Source organism: Penicillium riverlandense (genome assembly GCF_028828495.1).
Source record: "Penicillium riverlandense strain IBT 135883 chromosome Unknown utg000001l_segment0_segment0, whole genome shotgun sequence".
Classification (NCBI taxonomy): Eukaryota; Fungi; Ascomycota; class Eurotiomycetes; order Eurotiales; family Aspergillaceae; genus Penicillium; species Penicillium riverlandense.
The window spans coordinates 5,369,958-5,387,193 of record NW_026643194.1 but is presented as its reverse complement, the minus strand read 5'-3'; the positions used below and the strand labels follow the sequence as shown (position 1 = coordinate 5,387,193).

Sequence of the window (17,236 nt, the reverse complement as noted above, 5' to 3'; positions counted from 1 at the left end):
CATCTTGCGTGGGTTACCTATCTTTTCTAACTGGAGATATTGTTTCCTTCTCTCTCAATACGATAATATCACTACCTTATCAACCCATCCAACTAATAAGACATAGATAGACATAGCACTGCATTTCCATGTGTCGGAAAATCATACAAAGAAGGAAAGAACGAGGAATAGAATCATGGATAGTAATGCAAGGTATTAGGTACACTTGGACAAACTCACATCCTCGCAGCACGGGTGGTTTTATCATAGAAATCCAACGTCATCGCAGCCAGGAAACAGGGTATATCCTTCCTCTCCTCCACCCAGAACTTGATGAGGGGTTTAATTTCCATGGCGAAGAGACTACTGGGTCCCCCAGAGATCTTCATGGTCCCATTCTCGCCGTCGAATACGATCGAATTCTCTTCGCCATTCCCCATGCTTCCCGGCCCACGCGAGTCGGATACATCACCCTCGCCGTGGCGGTAGGCGGGTGAGAGATGGAACATGGATGTGACCCGCACGCGTCCGTTGGGGAGGAAGTCCAACTTGTACCCTAGTAGGGAGGCAACGGCCTCCCGAAATTCGGAGGATTTGGCTGTCCAGATCTCTTTGAGACGCCGCATGCGCTTCTCTTTGTCTGCGACCACGCGCTCCATTTCTTGCATCTCTAGCTTGAGGCTGTCGATCGTGCTCGCGGGGACAGATTTGACCCCGGCGTTGGCGCCCTGTTGTAGCTGGGCGAGAAGATCCCGATTCTCAGATTGGAGAGTTGCGAGGGTCGACATCTTAATTTTCTCTGCCTCAGCCGTTGGATTGTCGCGTAGTTCTAGGACTCGCGTGCGCGATTTGGATTGTAGAGACTTGAGCTGAGACTTGGCAGCATCGAGCTCGCGGCGGGCAAGGGTCGTTGCTTGCTCAGATTTGGAGAGGGACTCTTGGAGCTTGCGGTTTTTGCGAGTCAGCACGGAGAGCCGCTCGCTTTCAGCTTCGCTATCAGCTGGTGAGAGAGGACGTTTAGTACCGCGAGTCTCGTCCTGCGGTGGTGGGACATCGCGCTTGGAGAGTTCCTCGTGAGCCTTCTGGAGGTCAGCGCGGTACTCGTCCACGAGTTTTTGGAGCTGCGCGATTTGCTCGGATTTTTGTTCGTCGAATCGATTCTCTTCTGCGTTCATCGTTGCTTCTTCAGTGTCGAAGGTCTTTAGCTGTGCGCGCAGATACTCGACTTCCTTGACTGCGAGAGTGCGCTGTCGCTCAAGTCGGGCTCGAATTCGAGTCTCTGCGGCCGCGGCGCTTCCGGAAGGAGAGGTTCCTGCAGCACGTAGCTTTTCTAATTCCTCCTTGAGATGTGTTCGCTCCTTCTCGAGGCCCTGAATGATCTCATCTTTCTCTAAGAACTGAGCGTTGGTGTTTCCTAGCCGATCAACAAGCGTAGCTTTTTCGATCTGCTCTTGTACCAATGTCCGAACCAGCGCCTCGGGGGAGTCAATCTCAGCAGATTGACCATTGTCCTGAAGAAGGCTGGTCCAGGACTGTCGCTCGTCCTCCAAGACTTGCTTTTGGATCTGCAACGTCTCGAATTCCGCTTCCAGTCCCTTCATCAGCTGCAGTTGATTCTCCAGCGATCTCTTCTGCTCCTCGACAACTTCTACATTCTTTTGAACCTTCCGCAGGTGCCGCAGTTCAATTGTCTGTTCACGGTTTGTCGTCTCCAAGCTCCGGATGTGGTTGACCTGCTCTGAAAGCTCGCGTTTCAAGACAGTGAGGGTTTCCGAGTCGCTGCCCTCTGCCTTGAGCCGAATATTTTCCGACTCCAACTCTGCGAATTCGGCTTCGCGTTGAGACAAGCGTTCTTGCGTGGCCTGTTGGGTGGTTCGCGCGGTCTGCAGATCATTCTGAAGCTCCTCGATGGTCTTCTGTAGCGAGGCGCGAACGGTCTCCAGCTCGCTGATTTGGTATTTGAACTGCCGTTCCTGGTCGGAAAGCTGGGCTTGTATGTCGTAGGCCTCTTCTTGTAAATTCTGGTTCTGGTCTTGTAGCGTTCTGATCTTTCGTTCGAATCCCGTTCTGTCGTTCAAGGATTGGTCTTGCACTTCCTTAAGCTCTTTGGCCAGCGCATCGCTTTTATGGGTGGCGCGATTGGCCGTCGATTCGGCAGCCTGGAAAACATTAGCGAGGGATGACTGGGGATAATGATTGCGATGACAGACCTGCGCCTTTTTAAAATCGGCATCCGCTTTCAATTGTAAATCTCGGACTTCCTTTTCGTGTCGGAGGGACTGCAGCTCTCTCTCCTGTTTGAAATTCTCCAGCTCGTATTTAAGAGTGCTCACTTGGACCCGCAGCTCATCCTTCTCGGCATCATGGTGTGGTTGTTGAGGCGGTGGTGGAGGAGGCCGAGTGGACTGGCGGAACACGCTCTGTGCAGGCGTAGATGGGGACGCAAAGCCGGCCACCAGCTGCGACGCTGGGCGCGTGTCCTGGCTGGTATCCATGGCAGACCCATCCACGATTGGAGTGTTGGAAACTCACGAAGGCGCGTCCCTGATGGCCCATGGTCCCGTGTTGTGCTGACTAAGCCCCGGAGAGCTTTCGGGCTTGCGGTCCCAAAGGGGTTTAGCGTCCAAATTTTGCAAAAAAGATGGATTTTCTTGTTCCACCGAATTCATTCATTTATTCGCTCCCAACTGCCATTTTCCCCATACCACCACACATCCGACACCATGGGCAAGGACAAGGTCGAGAAGGAGAAGAAGCGCGCTGAGAAGAAGGAGAAGCGCGCCGAGAAGGACGGTGTGCACAAGAGCAAGAAGGACAAGAAAGAGAAGAAGGACAAGACTGCTCTTGCTGATGCAGTAGAGAAGGAGATCACTACCCAGGTCCTGGACGGTCTCGATCAGGCGGCCTCGGCCGCAGTGGTCAAGACAACCGTCGATGTCGCCGAGCCCATGGATGTCGAGACCCTCGTGGGCGCCCTGGTGCCTTTCGCCCAACCGCTGGTGGAGGACAAGACCGCCAAGAAGGTGCTCAAGAGCGTGAAGAAGGGTACGTTCTATTCCCTGCCTCGAATGGAATCAATTGTCTGTTTCTGTGCGAGGCACACAGACGCTGCGGCCATTGTGCGCTGTCCCACCTACGTTTGCTGATCTTTTTTCATTTTCTCAGCCGCTGTCAACAAGTCTCTCAAGCGTGGTGTGAAGGAAGTCGTCAAGGCTCTCCGGAAATCGCCCATTCCTCCCGCCAACACCACCATCACGGAGCCCACCGGCATTGTCATCCTCGCTGCCGATATCTCACCCATGGACGTGATCTCGCATATCCCTGTTCTGTGCGAGGACCACGGTATTCCCTATGTGTTCGTCACCTCTCGCGCCGAGCTCGGTGCCTCGGCTGCCACCAAGCGCCCGACCAGTGTGGTAATGGTGGTTCCCAAGTCCGGCAAGGGCAAGAAGGGCGAGTCAGAAGACGGCGAGGACTTTGGCAAGGTGTTCGAGGAACTGACCAAGTTGACGGAGAAGGAGGGTAAGAAGTTGACGGCATAAAGAGGTGTCTGTCTTGTCTTCACTATTCCCATTTTGCTTGAGTTCTGGATGTACAGGTTTTTGTTTCTTTGATAGGACAGTGCATGTCTTTGGGGGTTTGGCCTACGGATATTTATGATATTTGCTCTGTCTACTGCAGTTCGGCGTTCTTCGATGGTGTATTGAAAAAGGGCAGGAAGAATCCCAATGAGAAATCACCAACCTCCCGCCCTACTTGGTAGTGCCCGAAAAATAGACTGAATAGGTCTCAATTCTTCTACATGACATTTGTAAGTGATTGCCAATTGGCTTCGCGATATCGAAATACAACCTCGACTGGTCACATAGCGACACCAAAGCCACCGCTGCACTCGAGGTATTCTAGAGTATATCAGTCGCACAAGACCGGTGACCGTCCGAAAGCCCCTTTATAGTAGGGCGACCTAACTACTGGGTTGACCTTGCGTCAGCTCGCACACTATCGACTGCGTGGCGTGAGCATTCCTAGTATGTAATCTCTCAACAAGGGATGATCACCCGCATACCATCCAGAAGATATCGAGTCTAGCCAATCAGAATACAATGCCCCAATCTAGTCTGAGCTATCTTACTTGTCGACCGGTAAAATATCCGCCCTTGCGGGCTTTTTTTTCAGGAACTGGCCTACCTCAGAATGATATAAGACCGACTAAGTCCTTCAGGAACGCGCAATGGCTCGACAGGGACCATTTTTGTCTTTCACTCACTTGCTGCCGTTTTATCCTTTCTAAAGGAGCTTTAAGGGTCCCGACATGCCATCGCTATGTCTTCTTCTCGCCGTCTTGGTCCTCATCACCATCCACGAGACCACGGCTCATCCCATCCGGACGGCCCGATGGGCGAAAATAGGACAGTATCCGGATGTAGAGGGTCGGGGCATATGGAAGGTTTTCCAACGAGAAGCGCGTGATGCTCTGTCTGAGTATACACCAGGAGCGAGTAACCAGGTCGGTGTTTTTCTTTGATGTCCGTGGGAACCCGGGTTATTGATCGAAAATCATCTTACAGAACCACTCCTGGACTGGCGATAATCCAGACGAAGCACTCGAGCGAGAACAAGCACACACGCTCGCGGGTAGTCCGGATCGTCCGTATAAGCGGTTGTCGTCGCCTTCTGGGAAGTCAATTGTCTCTGTCTTGGTTCCTATTTCGCCTCGTCTGCTACCCGAGCAAAATCATCGATACCTGTACCACTATCATCATCTGCAAGACGAAGAGCGGAGGCGGAAGCAGCAACAAGAGGAAGAACAGGAACAGCATGAATCGACCCAATTGGCCAACGCCCTTGCACATATACCGATGCATATACCTATGCCCTATGGCGAGACACTAGACAGAGAAAGCACCAGCAGCGGATCCAATCATCACAAAACAAAACCGGAACTAGACAACAGTGAGAATGGTTCATCGGCGTCATACATGATGATATCCAGACACTCGCTCTCACTATTCTCATACCGGATATCTCTCCCCTACTTGCATATCCACATCGAACCACCGAGATTCCCTTTGCTACCCCTTCCAGGTCTCTTCACGACGGTGGTAATTCTCGTGGCTATGGTTTGGATTGCTATCCTGACCATCTCACTGGTAGAGCTGGCCAATTACATATGGCGGAAGCGGCCGGGCGCTGGGGCTGCTGTTGCCATCACTGACTGCAGCGCGATACCGTCCGGTGGTGGGAGGAATGCCTATGACGCTTTGGACGTTCCTGTGCAAATTGTGGTTGCTTCTCGAGCCTCGGAGAAGTATGGAATTCTTGCTTCAGAATCGGACTCGGATTCTGGGTCTGAAAACGATATGGAGTATCGCATTCTGTGATACGACGTGGGAGTACATGTGGGAACCCTGTACAGTACGTATAGTATATAAGCATAATTATTTAATACAAAGCCTTGAAGTGAGGCTTTCTTTTGAATTTGGATCTCGATAGTATATCGTACATTCATTTTGCACAAACCTCGCATATACCGACAGCGACTTCAAACAGCACTCGCTCGCTATAAATAAAGAAACAACAGAAACCTAAGCACGCTGGTCAGGCTCCAAGGGCTGGTACCAGTTCTGGTTGTCGACACCCTTCTGACGAGGACCGCCAACATCATTCCCACTCTCAGCGACGTGGCGCTGGAACTTTTGCTCCGCCGCACGACCAGGATCCTGCTTCGAGCCGATTTCAGAGTTGAAGCTGGCGTTGTTACGGTCCGTAGATTCAAATCCGCCTTCCGTTAGGTTCTTGCCCTTGGGCTTCTGGTTCGGGTTGCTCTGGTGGCCACTACCGCCGGCGGCAGCAGCCTGATGGCGCCCGGACATCTTCTCAGAAGCAGGGTACTCGCCGGCGTGCAGGCCCATTTGCTTCTTGGCCTTTTCGGGACCGCCGGTGTAGCCTGTCTCAGGCACATGGCGGCCTGGGAAGTCGCCCTGGCCACCCAAGCCCTCAGGGTACTTCGTCTGGCGTTCGCGGTCCTCTCGCATGGCGCCTACAGGCGCGGACGGGAGGGTCGAGGCGGATGAGGTGTCGGTGTTTGTCAAGGTAGATTGTTGGCCTGAAACGCCCATGGGCTCGGCACCCCAGTTTTCGCTGAAGGCGCCGCCATGACTGACGGACTCGGCGGCCAGGGAGTCGTTGGCCACTGGGCCTGAGGGCTCTTCAATGGGCTGGCGAGATGCTGCAGGGTCGGTGGTGACCTTGGTGCTGCGGTTACCGGGAGGAATGGGATTTCCTTGGAGATCCATTGTGACGGAGATAGAGAAGTAGTGCTAGAAGATGGTAATATTGCAAGAGACCAGGAGGGTAGATTGGAAAATGAAACTATGCTAGATCGGTAGAGGGAGCAAAGTTATATAGGAAGGAAGGTAGTTATTAAGAAAAGGAATGCCCTCCAAGTATTGTGATATCATAGTTACGCTATATGCCAGCCTTTAAAGAGATTCCAGGATCACCGCCATCGCCAGACTGTGCTCAGGTGGCGGATAACGAGTCGAGACAAGGGAAGTAGTGGAGTCTGCTGTGCTTCATCGAACTGCTTCCGGACAGACGAGCAGGGCAACGAGATCCACTGGTCTCCAGCAAGGTGGATCGGCTGAGTTCATCGACATCCCATCCCCCATACTTCGTTGACGTGAGAACTAGCGCAAAACTGGGCAGCGGCGAGGGGTTTGACGTCAAATAGTGCAAACACTGCAAACAGATCTATACAGTTGAGGGATTTAGACCCTCATAATTATTATGAATTTAAATGTCTATTAACGTTAAATGTCTATCATGACTATCTAAACCCAAATTCAACTAATTAAAATAGTCTGTGGACATGTTGGGATAGCTGTTGCCAACTGTAAGGGTAGACGACCATATATACAGCTACATTCTACGGAAGAAACACGTCTCTTTTAGAACTGAAATTTCATTCACTCGTATGACTCCGTGGAAATGATTTATCGTACACATGCTATTTATCACTAGGTCCGACTCGTCGCATCAGAGGACAAATTGCTAGGTTCCCCAACATCCTTACCGGGAGCAGTAGCCTTGTGCAATTCCTCTCCCGAAATGCGGGCACTGCTTGCCACAGTTGCGGGGTCGCGGAGAGCACTTTCAGAAGAGCCGGAGATAGGACCCTCAAAGCGCCCAGAGCCGACATTGACGGTTCGCTGATCGGACGATGACCAGTCGCTAGCAACAGGGGGTTGCTCGGGCAAAGGCAGGTCAGCCTTGACCTTGTCGATCTCCTGGGACTTGTCGGTTTTTTCGTCGATCAAGGACTGTCACGCAGTTAGTACATGCTAGGCAGTGATTGCTAATTCAGCTCACCTTCATGGCAGAAACGTCCGAGTTCGCCGGGGTCTTGCCGTGATGCTGTTTGGCAATACGGGACTCGGGCTTGCGCACGTCCTGGCGGGTGACGCGGAAAGTATCGTCAGACATGATGATAATTGTATTTAGATGGACAGTAGTGTATGTTCTTTGCTTGCTAGGGAAGTAGGGTATATTTATAAGGAGCGAGCCAAGGCATGGATCGCTGTGACGTTTCCCAGCGTCATGACATTATCATGGCATCCCCGGCCATGGGTGCCAATTGCTCCACTGATTACAGCGCGGTATTTCTTGTCATTCTCAGAAAAACCAGTGGAGATACCCTCACGTAGCGAGACACTTTGTTCCTGCGCAGGTGGGGATGTCGCAAGGCTCTCTGACTGGCCTGGCAAGATTCAAGATAGGCTAAACCTGGATTTGACACGGATGTCATAAACAGCACTTTTCCAGAAGCAATGCATCCAAGCAATAAAAATGTGCTGTCAGGAGGAAATACCGTCACTGGGTGGTCCAATTGTGATGGCGTATGGTTGGGCCAACAAGCAGCCAATGATAATTTGGCACATATGGATCTACCTCTATCTAGGATTGTCAGTATATCTATCGAATATACGAGATGGAGTGAGCTCTACCCAGTGGTAGAGTGTGATTACCGCTGAGCTCGTGAGTTGTCTAAGGAGTAAAAGCGAGCAGAAGGATGAGGCTCAATAGGGAAGGCCGCGCTTACCGCCTTCCCTTGAGCGAGCCCCGGCAGAAATGTTTCTTATCGACGGCCAGGCACTGTTTCTTCTGTACGATCACACAGCAATTCCAGCATGCCTCGAGATCCATTGATTGGGCTGGTGGGAAAGGTTGGTCTGCGCACAATCGATTACCAGGGTCTTGCTGACATCGAGTCTGAAAAAGCCATCAAGCGGCAAGTCCACAACTTTGAACAGCTTGACGGATGCTTCTTCCAAAGTCGGTAAGTTTATTTCGCACAACTCATTCTTTTGCGATAGGCTCTTCTAAAAGTCATTGCGTAACAGGAAACTTTCCGTACGTCTAGCCCCTCCATAACCCGCCTCAACGAGTTGAAGAGCTGCGCTGACCAATTCATTGGCAGCTTCACCACCATTGACCCCCAGCGAGCTATTGGATATCTTCAAATCGAATGCGCATGCCAAAGACACAACGTGTCGGATCGATGCCGGCCCAACTATGGCGGCTGCCATGAAGGGCGCCGCTCTGTCCCCATTGAGTTGCTGGACGTTGCGGGTCTTGTGCCGGGAGCGCATCAAGGACGAGGACTGGGCAACAAGTTTCTGGATGATCTGCGCCACGCGGATGCGCTGATCCACGTCGTGGATGTCAGCGGGACGACTGATGCAGAAGGCAAGGCTACGCGAGGGTACGACCCGTCAGTGGACATTGAATGGCTGCGCTCGGAGATTGTGCGCTGGGTTCAGGGAAACTTGATGGATAAATGGTATGTCGTGATTCGACATGTTGTCTATACAGCTACTGACCGCTTAAAACTAGGGGCTCTATCAAGCGGAGACATACCGCAACGAGTCAGTGTTCCCTGTTGTTTTGATAACCGATCACATGTTGACGTATAAGCAGAGGCAAACCCAGTCGACACATTACAAGGCCAATTCTCCGGTTACGGCAGCACGCCACAAACCGTCGCGCGTGTTTTGGACAAACTCGGTCTGAAGGAGCCACTGGAAGAATGGTCGGATGAGACGATAGAAACAGTCGTCAAAACATTCATCGACGAAAAATTCCCAACGGTATTCGCTTTGAACAAGATCGATCATCCGGATGCAGACAAGGTTGGTTGCCCAGACAGATCCCTCGAGGCTGCTGTGCTAATAAAAGTTGCAGAACATTAGCAAGATTGCCAAGATGCAAGACCCCAACTCTATTGTTCTTTGCTCCGCTATATCAGAAGTATTCCTACGGCGGTTAGCGAAACAGGGTTACATCAAATACGTCGAAGGGAGCGAATTCGTCGACATGCGAGAAGATCTGATCGAGATGGGAGATCCAGATGGAGGTGGCCTCAAAGAGATGGATGAGAAATTGAAAACGTCAGTCTAACTAGGATGAGATTGGATTTCGCTAACAGATTGAGCAGGCGAGTCGAAAACTTAAAAGACATGGTCCTTTATCGCTTCGGCTCTACAGGAGTTGTCCAGTGTCTTTCCAGGGCGGCAGAGCTGTTGGGCCTTGTGCCCGTGTTCCCTGTTCGCAACGTCTCCACCTTCAGCTCCGGAGCTGGAAATGCTGTGTTCCGTGATTGTGTGCTTGTCAAGAAGTAAGCTTTCTATCCCGCATATCCAATCTCTTTCTCTCTAACCCTCTGATAGAAACACTACTGTTGGGGAAGTCGCTCGGAAAGTAATGGGTGACGTGCCCATCTCCTACATTGAGGGAGTGGGAGGAACTCGGGTTTCGGAAGATGAGATTGTTACCGTCGGGAAATATGATGTGAGTACTACTTCTATTAGATTTAGACGCGTGTCTGACTTTTGCAGATTTTATCATTCAAACCTGGCCGGTAGACAGTACCACTTCGTTAATGTACAGTTTCCATGTGAAATAACGTTGATAATGAACATTCATGGCAAAAGGCGAAACTCCCCCTTTTTTGTGCTCAATTTCCCTTCTAGAAACAACGGTCAGCTCCGAGTCCCAGATGTTGCCAGTGCCTAATCTCACCTCCGCCCGCTCATCATTCATTCCGATGATTGGCTCAGGGGCCTTGGGATGCTCTGCCTTGGCCTTTCTCCCCTGCTTTCTCCCCCCTCGCTGTGTTCTCCCTTGAGACTTGGTGTCATCTGCAATACCCTCATTCGCCTCTCTTTCTTTCAAACCCGAGGCTGCCGCCTCTGACTCCGGATCATGCCTGTCTCCCTTCTCGGCTCGTGAGACTGCGTTCTCATCTGTGGAGCTCCCTTTCCAACCTTTGAAGACAGAGGAGTTGCGGGGGCTGGCTTTCGCGTAGAGTTTCACGGGGTGTAGTCGAGGTAGGATCGACAGTCTAGGTGGTCGTGCGAGGAGCATGTTGAATAGCTTCACCGAGAATAAGATGAGATTCTGTAATCAGACTCCGTACTCTAAGAAGACCGAGTTTTAATCCTTCAAGCCGTCTACATGACGTCTCCATGCGGTAATCCCAAGCAGCCCTTTCGGGATCCGATGTAGGGCATAGGGCCCTTATCGATAAGGCCCCATGACGATCGCGGTAATAAGCTTCTTGCAACTTCCACCCATCTCATTGTCCCAGAATGAAACGCGACTCTCTCCCGATCGAGTCCTTGCCAGCCTGGGTGCGATTCAACGGAATCAAAGCCAATGGAGTCGCATTCCAGAAACTCGTGTCCCCCAGGGGCACTGGCATTGTCGCATCGCGGGATCAGATGAGCAGCGATGAGACAGAACCCCCGATTCTACTGGAGATCCCGTCCGATCTTATTCTGTCCCTGGAGACGGTGCATAATTATGCCAAGTCCGATCGGTATCTGCGCGAGGTGCTGGAGGCGGTAGGCAATTTTGGGAGGGTATGAATCACAGTTGTGCTAGTTCGGGGATCAGACGAACTGACCTGGACAGACCGCGAGAGGCGCCATAATGATATTCCTGCTGGTGCAAATGACACACTCCAGTCCGGATTACCAGGACAAAATTGGGGTCTCCAGTCCCTGGACCGAATATCTCAAGTTCCTGCCGTCGTCGTTCCCGCTTCCTACATTCTACACCCCCGAAGAACAGATGCTGTTGAGGGGGACATCGCTGGAATCTGCGGTGGAGGCCAAGATTGACTCTCTGGAGCGGGAATTCGAGCATATCCTCCAATCCACGGACGGTATTGCCTGGTGCCAGCAGAGGTGGTGGGCCGTCGACACGGGCAAGTTGACAATAGATGATTGGAAATATGTTGATGCGGCGTATCGCTCGCGCATGGTGGATCTTCCAGGTAGCGGGCTTGCGATGGTGCCGTGCATTGACATGGCCAACCATGTGTCTGGTGACGCGGTCAATGCGAGATATGATCAAGACGCGGATGGAACCGCTATTCTTCAGCTACGGTCGGGGAAGAATCTACATATTGGCGACGAGCTGGCTATCTCGTAAGTGGGGTTGAGGGCTACAAAAAGAGATATGGTTGACCAGATCCCTAGATACGGCGATGAGAAGCCTGCATCGGAGATGGTCTTCTCGTACGGATTCTTGGAGGATGATCGAACGGAGGCGAAAGAGGTCTTTTTGGGCATTGAAATTCCCGACGACGACCCTCTCGGTGCCGCCAAGAAGATGTTCTGCCGTGAAGCACCAGGGGTTCGGATCTCTACCGGATCCGAGGCTCGAAGCCATACTACTTGGGACAGTGCCTTTGTATGGTGGGCGTGTGTGAATGAGGAAGATGGACTGGACATTGGTGTTGCGCAGACCACAGACGGACAGCGAGAACTGGAAACCGGTTGGAAAGGCGTAAAAATTCAAGAACCTACCCAGCTCCGCGAGCTCTTGGCGGCTGAGCCCTCGTGGGATATTTTCCAGCTTCGGGCCGTTGTCTTGCTTCTCCAGCGGCTGGAAACCCAGCTTGCTGTTATGCAGGAAACTGAGGAGATCATATCTGCTCTTCGCGATAAACAGCCAGCTTTCGAAACAATATTTCGGCCGGAAGTTCTGGGTCTTGTTTCACGGCTCCGGGGTCTGGAGGCTAGTTTGCTTCAGAAGGGAGTTGAGGACCTTATGAATCAGGTTAGTACTTAGTCTCTTCCCCTGAGATTTCACATGCCAACTCTGTTCTAGAAAAACACGCTGCTGCAATCTGACACGGTGCTGGCCTATCTGAACCAACAGTCCCACGACGCAGACGAGCCAGAAGACTTCTCATGATGTGGAACATTAAGCACAGATATGTAATTAGGATCGTCACCGGTCGAAGCTGGGGATCCTCCATCCCGGCTCAAGCAGTATTACGCTAAATGTATTCACATCGACCCACAGATCTCCAAAGGCCGAAAACCGGGGGGAGAGAAGGTTTCTCGCCACCCCCAGATACCCCTGGGTCAGAGCTATTAGCCGCAAAATCCAGACAGCTCCTGGACTAGAGCGAAACTGAAGTCATCGATGACGTTTTCCATGGGCGCGAGGGCCAACTCACCAAGTCAGCATAGGGGATAGAGGATGAGGGGATCTACGGGGAATTGCAGCACCGTATGCCCTCGTGAACATGAGACAGTTTACTGTGAGGAAGATCTTTGCATCATCGAACAATTCTTTTGGTTATTCCCTGTATTCTCTTCTTGCAATGCATTATTAACTTTGTGGAGTCCCCAAAGCGGATCCGCATGGAGAAAGTCCCGTGGTTCCAACCCGCGATTTTCTCGGCCCAAACTCGCACGTTGGTGGAATGTCGGGGTTGATCGGAGGGAGGGCAGGCCGTGGTACATGGGTTTGCGTGGCTCATCTCACGAATACCCTCCGCGCTACTTGCTGGTACAGCGGGATACCCCAATAAGGGGTCGGATCGGCCTGTCGAGCAGTGGGGCCGAAGATCGGGGATCCGAGCGAGAGGCATATTGGCCATTCCAAGGTTGCCCGATGACATATGATTATTATTAGTATTATGATGCTGTGTAACTAGTGGTTCTAGGAGTTTAGTTCTCGCCACGCATGGGCAGTTCGGGTCTTGTCCAGGCCACTTGATTGTCATTGCTGGAGAGGACCAGAAAAATAAGTTTGACAATACAGTGACGATACCCCGCGGAACGGACTGAATGCTGATTGGCCACCCGCTCGGTCAGCACGATTGGGGACCCCGTGATTATTTGGGACTGAGGGCCAGTGACTCTTTTCCCTCATTCACATCTCTCGGAGAGAGAGGAGAGAGAGTTAACCGCCATCATGCCTGGAATCCTGCCCATGAAAGTGATCAAGGTCGGGGGCATCGGCACCCAGAGCCGGATCGCCCAGGCCTGCGACCGCTGCCGCAGCAAAAAGATCCGTTGCGACGGTGTCAGACCATGCTGTACCCAGTGTGCCAACGTCGGCTTCGAGTGCCGCACAAGCGACAAACTGAGTCGCCGCGCCTTTCCACGGGGATATACCGAGTCGTTGGAGGAACGCGTGCGAGCGCTGGAGTCGGAAGTCAAAGACCTGAAGAACCTATTGGACGAGAAGGACGAGAAGATCGATGTCTTGTCCCGCATTCACTCCTTCTCGCCCTCGCAGCGAACGAATTCAAATGCCAACTCGGTGCGGTCACCGTCAATAACCAAGTCTACCACCAGCTCGGATTCGTCAGAGGGGGTGATTCATGTGGCTCGGTCGTCGATTCCGCCGGCGGAGGGAAATCCGTTTACGGGCCTTTCCACCACCCAGGGCTTTGCCGGGGTTTTTACAGACAAACTGGTTCACCAAGGCAAGACGGCCTCCCAAGCCTCGACCAAGTCTTTAACGGCCTTGTCTGCACCTGTCGTTCGTGGTTCTCGTGACCAGACAGTGAAAACGCCGCCCCGCCTCGTGTCCGACCAACTCATCAACATTTTCTTCCAAGAATGGGCGCCGCTGTACCCTGTCGTACACCGTCCAACTATACTGAAGGCCTACGAACAATACCTAGGAAATACGGAGTCTCTGCAGAGTGATGCCCATACAATGGCACAGCTAAATTTGATCTTTGGCATTGCCGCTCTGTCGTCAACGGTAAGCGATGACTACCATGCAATTGATTTAAGGCCATATACTGAGTGTGTCCACAGTCGAGAACCAACCAAGACCCCGCTTTTTTTGAAGAAAATTGGTCGTCACAGCTCGATTCGTTTGCTGGTGATACCTCGATTTTGTCCCTGCAATGCTTCGTTCTAGCTCAGATGTATTGCATCACTAGGAGTGACTATCGCAGTCTACTTCGCTACCGTGCTCTCGCCGTGGATATCTGTCATCAGATGGGTCTCCACGAACCACAGGAAAGCTTAGCGCTTAGCCCCCTAGAGGGTGAGACCCGCAAAAAAGTGTTTTGGTGTCAATATGTGTTAGACCGGTATGCCTCCTAGATCCTTTAGGAGTTTGGTTTTGCTGACTTTTGCCGTAGTTTCTGTTCCGCTTTGACTGGCATCCCTGTCCTCTTTCGCGAAGAAGATATCCAGACTGAATATCCCGTTGATGTGGATGACGAAAATGTGACCGAGACTGGTTTTTTGCCAACCCTCCCAGGAGAATCCACCCGCATCTCTAGTGCTATTGCTCTTTTTGGAGCCTCGAGGATTTTGACTAAAGCTCTAGACCAACTGTTCCCTTCGAAATCCGCCTACGAAGTTCCTATCGCAAAGATACGCGCTATGGCAGGGGAGTTGGATGATTGGCTTCACAATCTGCCTCCCCACCTCCGTCTCGAGTTTACACAGGACAAGCCCAGCACGAATGTCACGAGTAGCCGGTCACCGCTTTTGGTGAGTGCGAAGATAATGCTTCATCGTGGGCTTTGGTACTAACTCTCCTTAGTCTCTTGTATATTACTTCATCCGTTCCTTGATTCATCGACCTGCTGTTTGTTTTGCCGATGAACACCTACGCTCTCCGTCCGTTCTGGCGCTATCCGATTCATCGAAGCACATGATTCAGATCTTACAACTGCTGGATGAACGTCGACTATGTCTTTCCGTTACCATCAGCCGAAGAGAGCTAGTATTTGTTTCGGGACTCGGACTCTTGTGGCAGATCTTGGGTCTGAAGCGCGACAGCAAACTAGCAAAGGAAAGCCAGAAGCTACTCTCCAACGTTCTAGAGCAGCTTGAGCCCGAATCTACTACAGCTACAGCGGAGTTCTGTACGCTGGCCAATACACTCGTCTCTTTGGACGGCGGAAAATCAAGGAAGCCGTCACAGGAGATGGGAGCTCCGACATACAAACCTAGCAGGTCTGCCAAGAAACAGTTACAGTCCTTGAAGTCTCGCCTCACTCCTAGCGCCAGAAGTGACCAGCCCAAAGAGAATACAGCTTCTCGTCGGAATACCATCTCTGGCGCTACTCCTCCGCTCGCTCCGCAGAACCTCCGATCTCCTAGCTGGGCCAGCCTACCTCCCGCGCAACCTGACCAACTAGCAACTCCTCAATATCTTCCCCACAAGACCCATTCACCTCTGGACCTTGCTTCTGATCCCGGGCTTGTGTCCGCAGGATACGACGATCCAAGGACACTCTCTTGCACCACCTCTTCAGACTTAGCGAACGGTGCGCTTACAATGGCCGATTGGGAGTACGTCCTCAGCGACATGGATCGTGGCTACTCCAACATCTTCACTGGAATATACGGCGGCAAAGAATGTGGCGAAGACCCCGGGCCATTCGCATCCATCACAGCCGAGTGCAACCCAAAAACACAAGAGGAAACGCTCGGCCTCCCTCCTACGATGGGTAATATGCATGGCCTATCACCGGAGGCTTGGTCTGCGAGTAGTGGTGACATCCCCCCGAACCAGGAAAATGCCCCACAGAGCGTGCTCAGCTACTCCGGCGAAAGCCTGGGAAGTACGGATGACCACCATGCCTCGTTTGCGGACGTCCAGGTGCATCCTGATGACCTGAATTTGATGGATCCGTTCCGTAGCCTGGCGATACCCGCCGAGGAGGAGATGGATGAATATTCCCTGGTCAACGGCTGGGGTCAGCGGCAGGCCGTCTGATGAATCTTTGTGTCCCTTTTTCTTTTTTTTTACGATGATACCTATGAGGCGCTGGAATGAGGTTGTCTCTCATTCTTTGGAGATATGTGTTTGGAAATACTATTACGACCCTCGCTTATTGCGACTGTGTATATAATTTATTCCTAGGCGTGAATTTTGTAGTTTTTGGTTTCCTTTTCTGCTCTGGCCTTGAGTTTTGAGTTTGAAATCCTCTACTTTCTTCGCTGTGTTTGGTCATGTGATACTATCAGCAATAGGCAGAAATCGGGCCTGTTCAGCCTTGTTTATTGCAACTACCACTCGTTCATATATGCGAAGCATTGGTTCATCTGCAAAATACATGCTGCTGCAGCTACTAGATACTCCACTTCTCCCAAAGCCATTACTTTCAATGTCTTCTAAGCCACAACCACCCTCATCAGATCTCCCGACATACTCCTTCCGCACAGCCAAAGACTTAGAATCATTTCTTGAGCGCAAGCATACAACCACACCAGGATTTCACCTCAAAATTGCCAAAAAGGCCTCCGGCATCCAATCTGTATCTGCCGCCGAAGCAGTGGAAACGGCACTCTGCTTCGGCTGGATCGACGGCCGCGCTAACGGCTACGACGCGGACTGGTGGCTGGTGCGGTATACACCGCGACGAGCGAAGAGTATCTGGTCCCAGAAGAATGTGAATACGGTCTCGCAGCTACTCAAAAATGGCCGCATGAGACCCGCGGGCCTGGCAGCCGTCGAAGCTGCGAAGGCTGATGGTCGCTGGGACCGCGCGTACGCCGGTCCTGCGACTATGACCGTTCCTGAGGATTTCACGACTGCTCTTGCGGCGGAGCCGGCTGCTCAGGAGATTTTTGAGACGTTGAATAAAAGTGAGCGGTATTCTGTGCTACATCGTGTGCAGACGGCTTCTCCGTCGGCGCGAGCGAAGCGGATTGGGGTGTTGGTGCTGATGCTTGCTGAGAAGAAATCTGCTGCTTCGTCTGGGAAGCGAAAACCTGCTGATGGTGATAAGGTCGGTGGTCAAGGTAAAGTTGTTAAACAGAGCAAGAAGAAAAGGTGATGAGAGGCATGCGGTGATTTATCTCCCTATCGATAGGAATAGTGTACATTGACTGAAACACACAACTCACTCATAAAGGGTTCTTGAATAATATCTTTCCAAATAATATACATTCAATAATGTCATAATTCATCCATT

At 51.8% G+C, this 17,236-nt stretch overlaps 10 protein-coding genes across 10 annotated transcripts; 6 read left to right on the top strand and 4 right to left on the bottom strand.

Moving 5' to 3' along the window:
* Positions 1 to 215: 215 nt before the first annotated feature.
* On the bottom strand, positions 216 to 2,474 carry N7474_002181 (coiled-coil domain-containing protein MAD1; the record flags this gene model as incomplete). The annotated part of the gene is made up of 1 exon (XM_057193596.1): positions 216 to 2,474. The coding sequence occupies one exon, from the start codon at positions 2,472 to 2,474 to the stop codon at positions 216 to 218; it is 2,259 nt and encodes a 752-aa protein (XP_057058549.1).
* Positions 2,475 to 2,702: 228 nt separating this feature from the next.
* On the top strand, positions 2,703 to 3,521 carry N7474_002180 (40S ribosomal eS12 domain-containing protein; the record flags this gene model as incomplete). Its single annotated transcript, XM_057193595.1, has 2 exons — positions 2,703 to 3,024; positions 3,145 to 3,521. The coding sequence occupies 2 exons, from the start codon at positions 2,703 to 2,705 to the stop codon at positions 3,519 to 3,521; spliced, it is 699 nt and encodes a 232-aa protein (XP_057058548.1).
* A 770-nt stretch (positions 3,522 to 4,291) lies between these two features.
* N7474_002179 (uncharacterized protein) lies at positions 4,292 to 5,360 on the top strand (the record flags this gene model as incomplete). Its single annotated transcript, XM_057193594.1, has 2 exons — positions 4,292 to 4,486; positions 4,548 to 5,360. The coding sequence occupies 2 exons, from the start codon at positions 4,292 to 4,294 to the stop codon at positions 5,358 to 5,360; spliced, it is 1,008 nt and encodes a 335-aa protein (XP_057058547.1).
* A 204-nt stretch (positions 5,361 to 5,564) lies between these two features.
* Positions 5,565 to 6,275, bottom strand: N7474_002178 (uncharacterized protein; the record flags this gene model as incomplete). The annotated part of the gene is made up of 1 exon (XM_057193593.1): positions 5,565 to 6,275. One exon carries the CDS (start codon positions 6,273 to 6,275, stop codon positions 5,565 to 5,567), a length of 711 nt encoding a protein of 236 aa, XP_057058546.1.
* Positions 6,276 to 6,998: 723 nt separating this feature from the next.
* Positions 6,999 to 7,464, bottom strand: N7474_002177 (uncharacterized protein; the record flags this gene model as incomplete). Its single annotated transcript, XM_057193592.1, has 2 exons — positions 6,999 to 7,301; positions 7,351 to 7,464. The coding sequence occupies 2 exons, from the start codon at positions 7,462 to 7,464 to the stop codon at positions 6,999 to 7,001; spliced, it is 417 nt and encodes a 138-aa protein (XP_057058545.1).
* A 704-nt stretch (positions 7,465 to 8,168) lies between these two features.
* On the top strand, positions 8,169 to 9,902 carry N7474_002176 (Ygr210 GTPase family protein; the record flags this gene model as incomplete). The annotated part of the gene is made up of 8 exons (XM_057193591.1): positions 8,169 to 8,317; positions 8,402 to 8,821; positions 8,875 to 8,906; positions 8,959 to 9,170; positions 9,223 to 9,428; positions 9,476 to 9,655; positions 9,708 to 9,828; positions 9,876 to 9,902. The coding sequence occupies 8 exons, from the start codon at positions 8,169 to 8,171 to the stop codon at positions 9,900 to 9,902; spliced, it is 1,347 nt and encodes a 448-aa protein (XP_057058544.1).
* Positions 9,903 to 9,994: 92 nt separating this feature from the next.
* N7474_002175 (uncharacterized protein) lies at positions 9,995 to 10,404 on the bottom strand (the record flags this gene model as incomplete). Its single annotated transcript, XM_057193590.1, has 2 exons — positions 9,995 to 10,006; positions 10,060 to 10,404. 2 exons carry the CDS (start codon positions 10,402 to 10,404, stop codon positions 9,995 to 9,997), a joined length of 357 nt encoding a protein of 118 aa, XP_057058543.1.
* Positions 10,405 to 10,494: 90 nt separating this feature from the next.
* On the top strand, positions 10,495 to 12,243 carry N7474_002174 (SET domain-containing protein; the record flags this gene model as incomplete). Its single annotated transcript, XM_057193589.1, has 5 exons — positions 10,495 to 10,510; positions 10,594 to 10,901; positions 10,954 to 11,471; positions 11,523 to 12,105; positions 12,157 to 12,243. 5 exons carry the CDS (start codon positions 10,495 to 10,497, stop codon positions 12,241 to 12,243), a joined length of 1,512 nt encoding a protein of 503 aa, XP_057058542.1.
* Positions 12,244 to 13,254: 1,011 nt separating this feature from the next.
* Positions 13,255 to 16,035, top strand: facB (C6 transcription factor FacB/Cat8; the record flags this gene model as incomplete). The annotated part of the gene is made up of 4 exons (XM_057193588.1): positions 13,255 to 14,055; positions 14,112 to 14,392; positions 14,444 to 14,801; positions 14,854 to 16,035. The coding sequence occupies 4 exons, from the start codon at positions 13,255 to 13,257 to the stop codon at positions 16,033 to 16,035; spliced, it is 2,622 nt and encodes an 873-aa protein (XP_057058541.1).
* A 391-nt stretch (positions 16,036 to 16,426) lies between these two features.
* N7474_002172 (YdeI/OmpD-associated family protein) lies at positions 16,427 to 17,098 on the top strand (the record flags this gene model as incomplete). Its single annotated transcript, XM_057193587.1, has 1 exon — positions 16,427 to 17,098. One exon carries the CDS (start codon positions 16,427 to 16,429, stop codon positions 17,096 to 17,098), a length of 672 nt encoding a protein of 223 aa, XP_057058540.1.
* Positions 17,099 to 17,236: the final 138 nt, after the last annotated feature.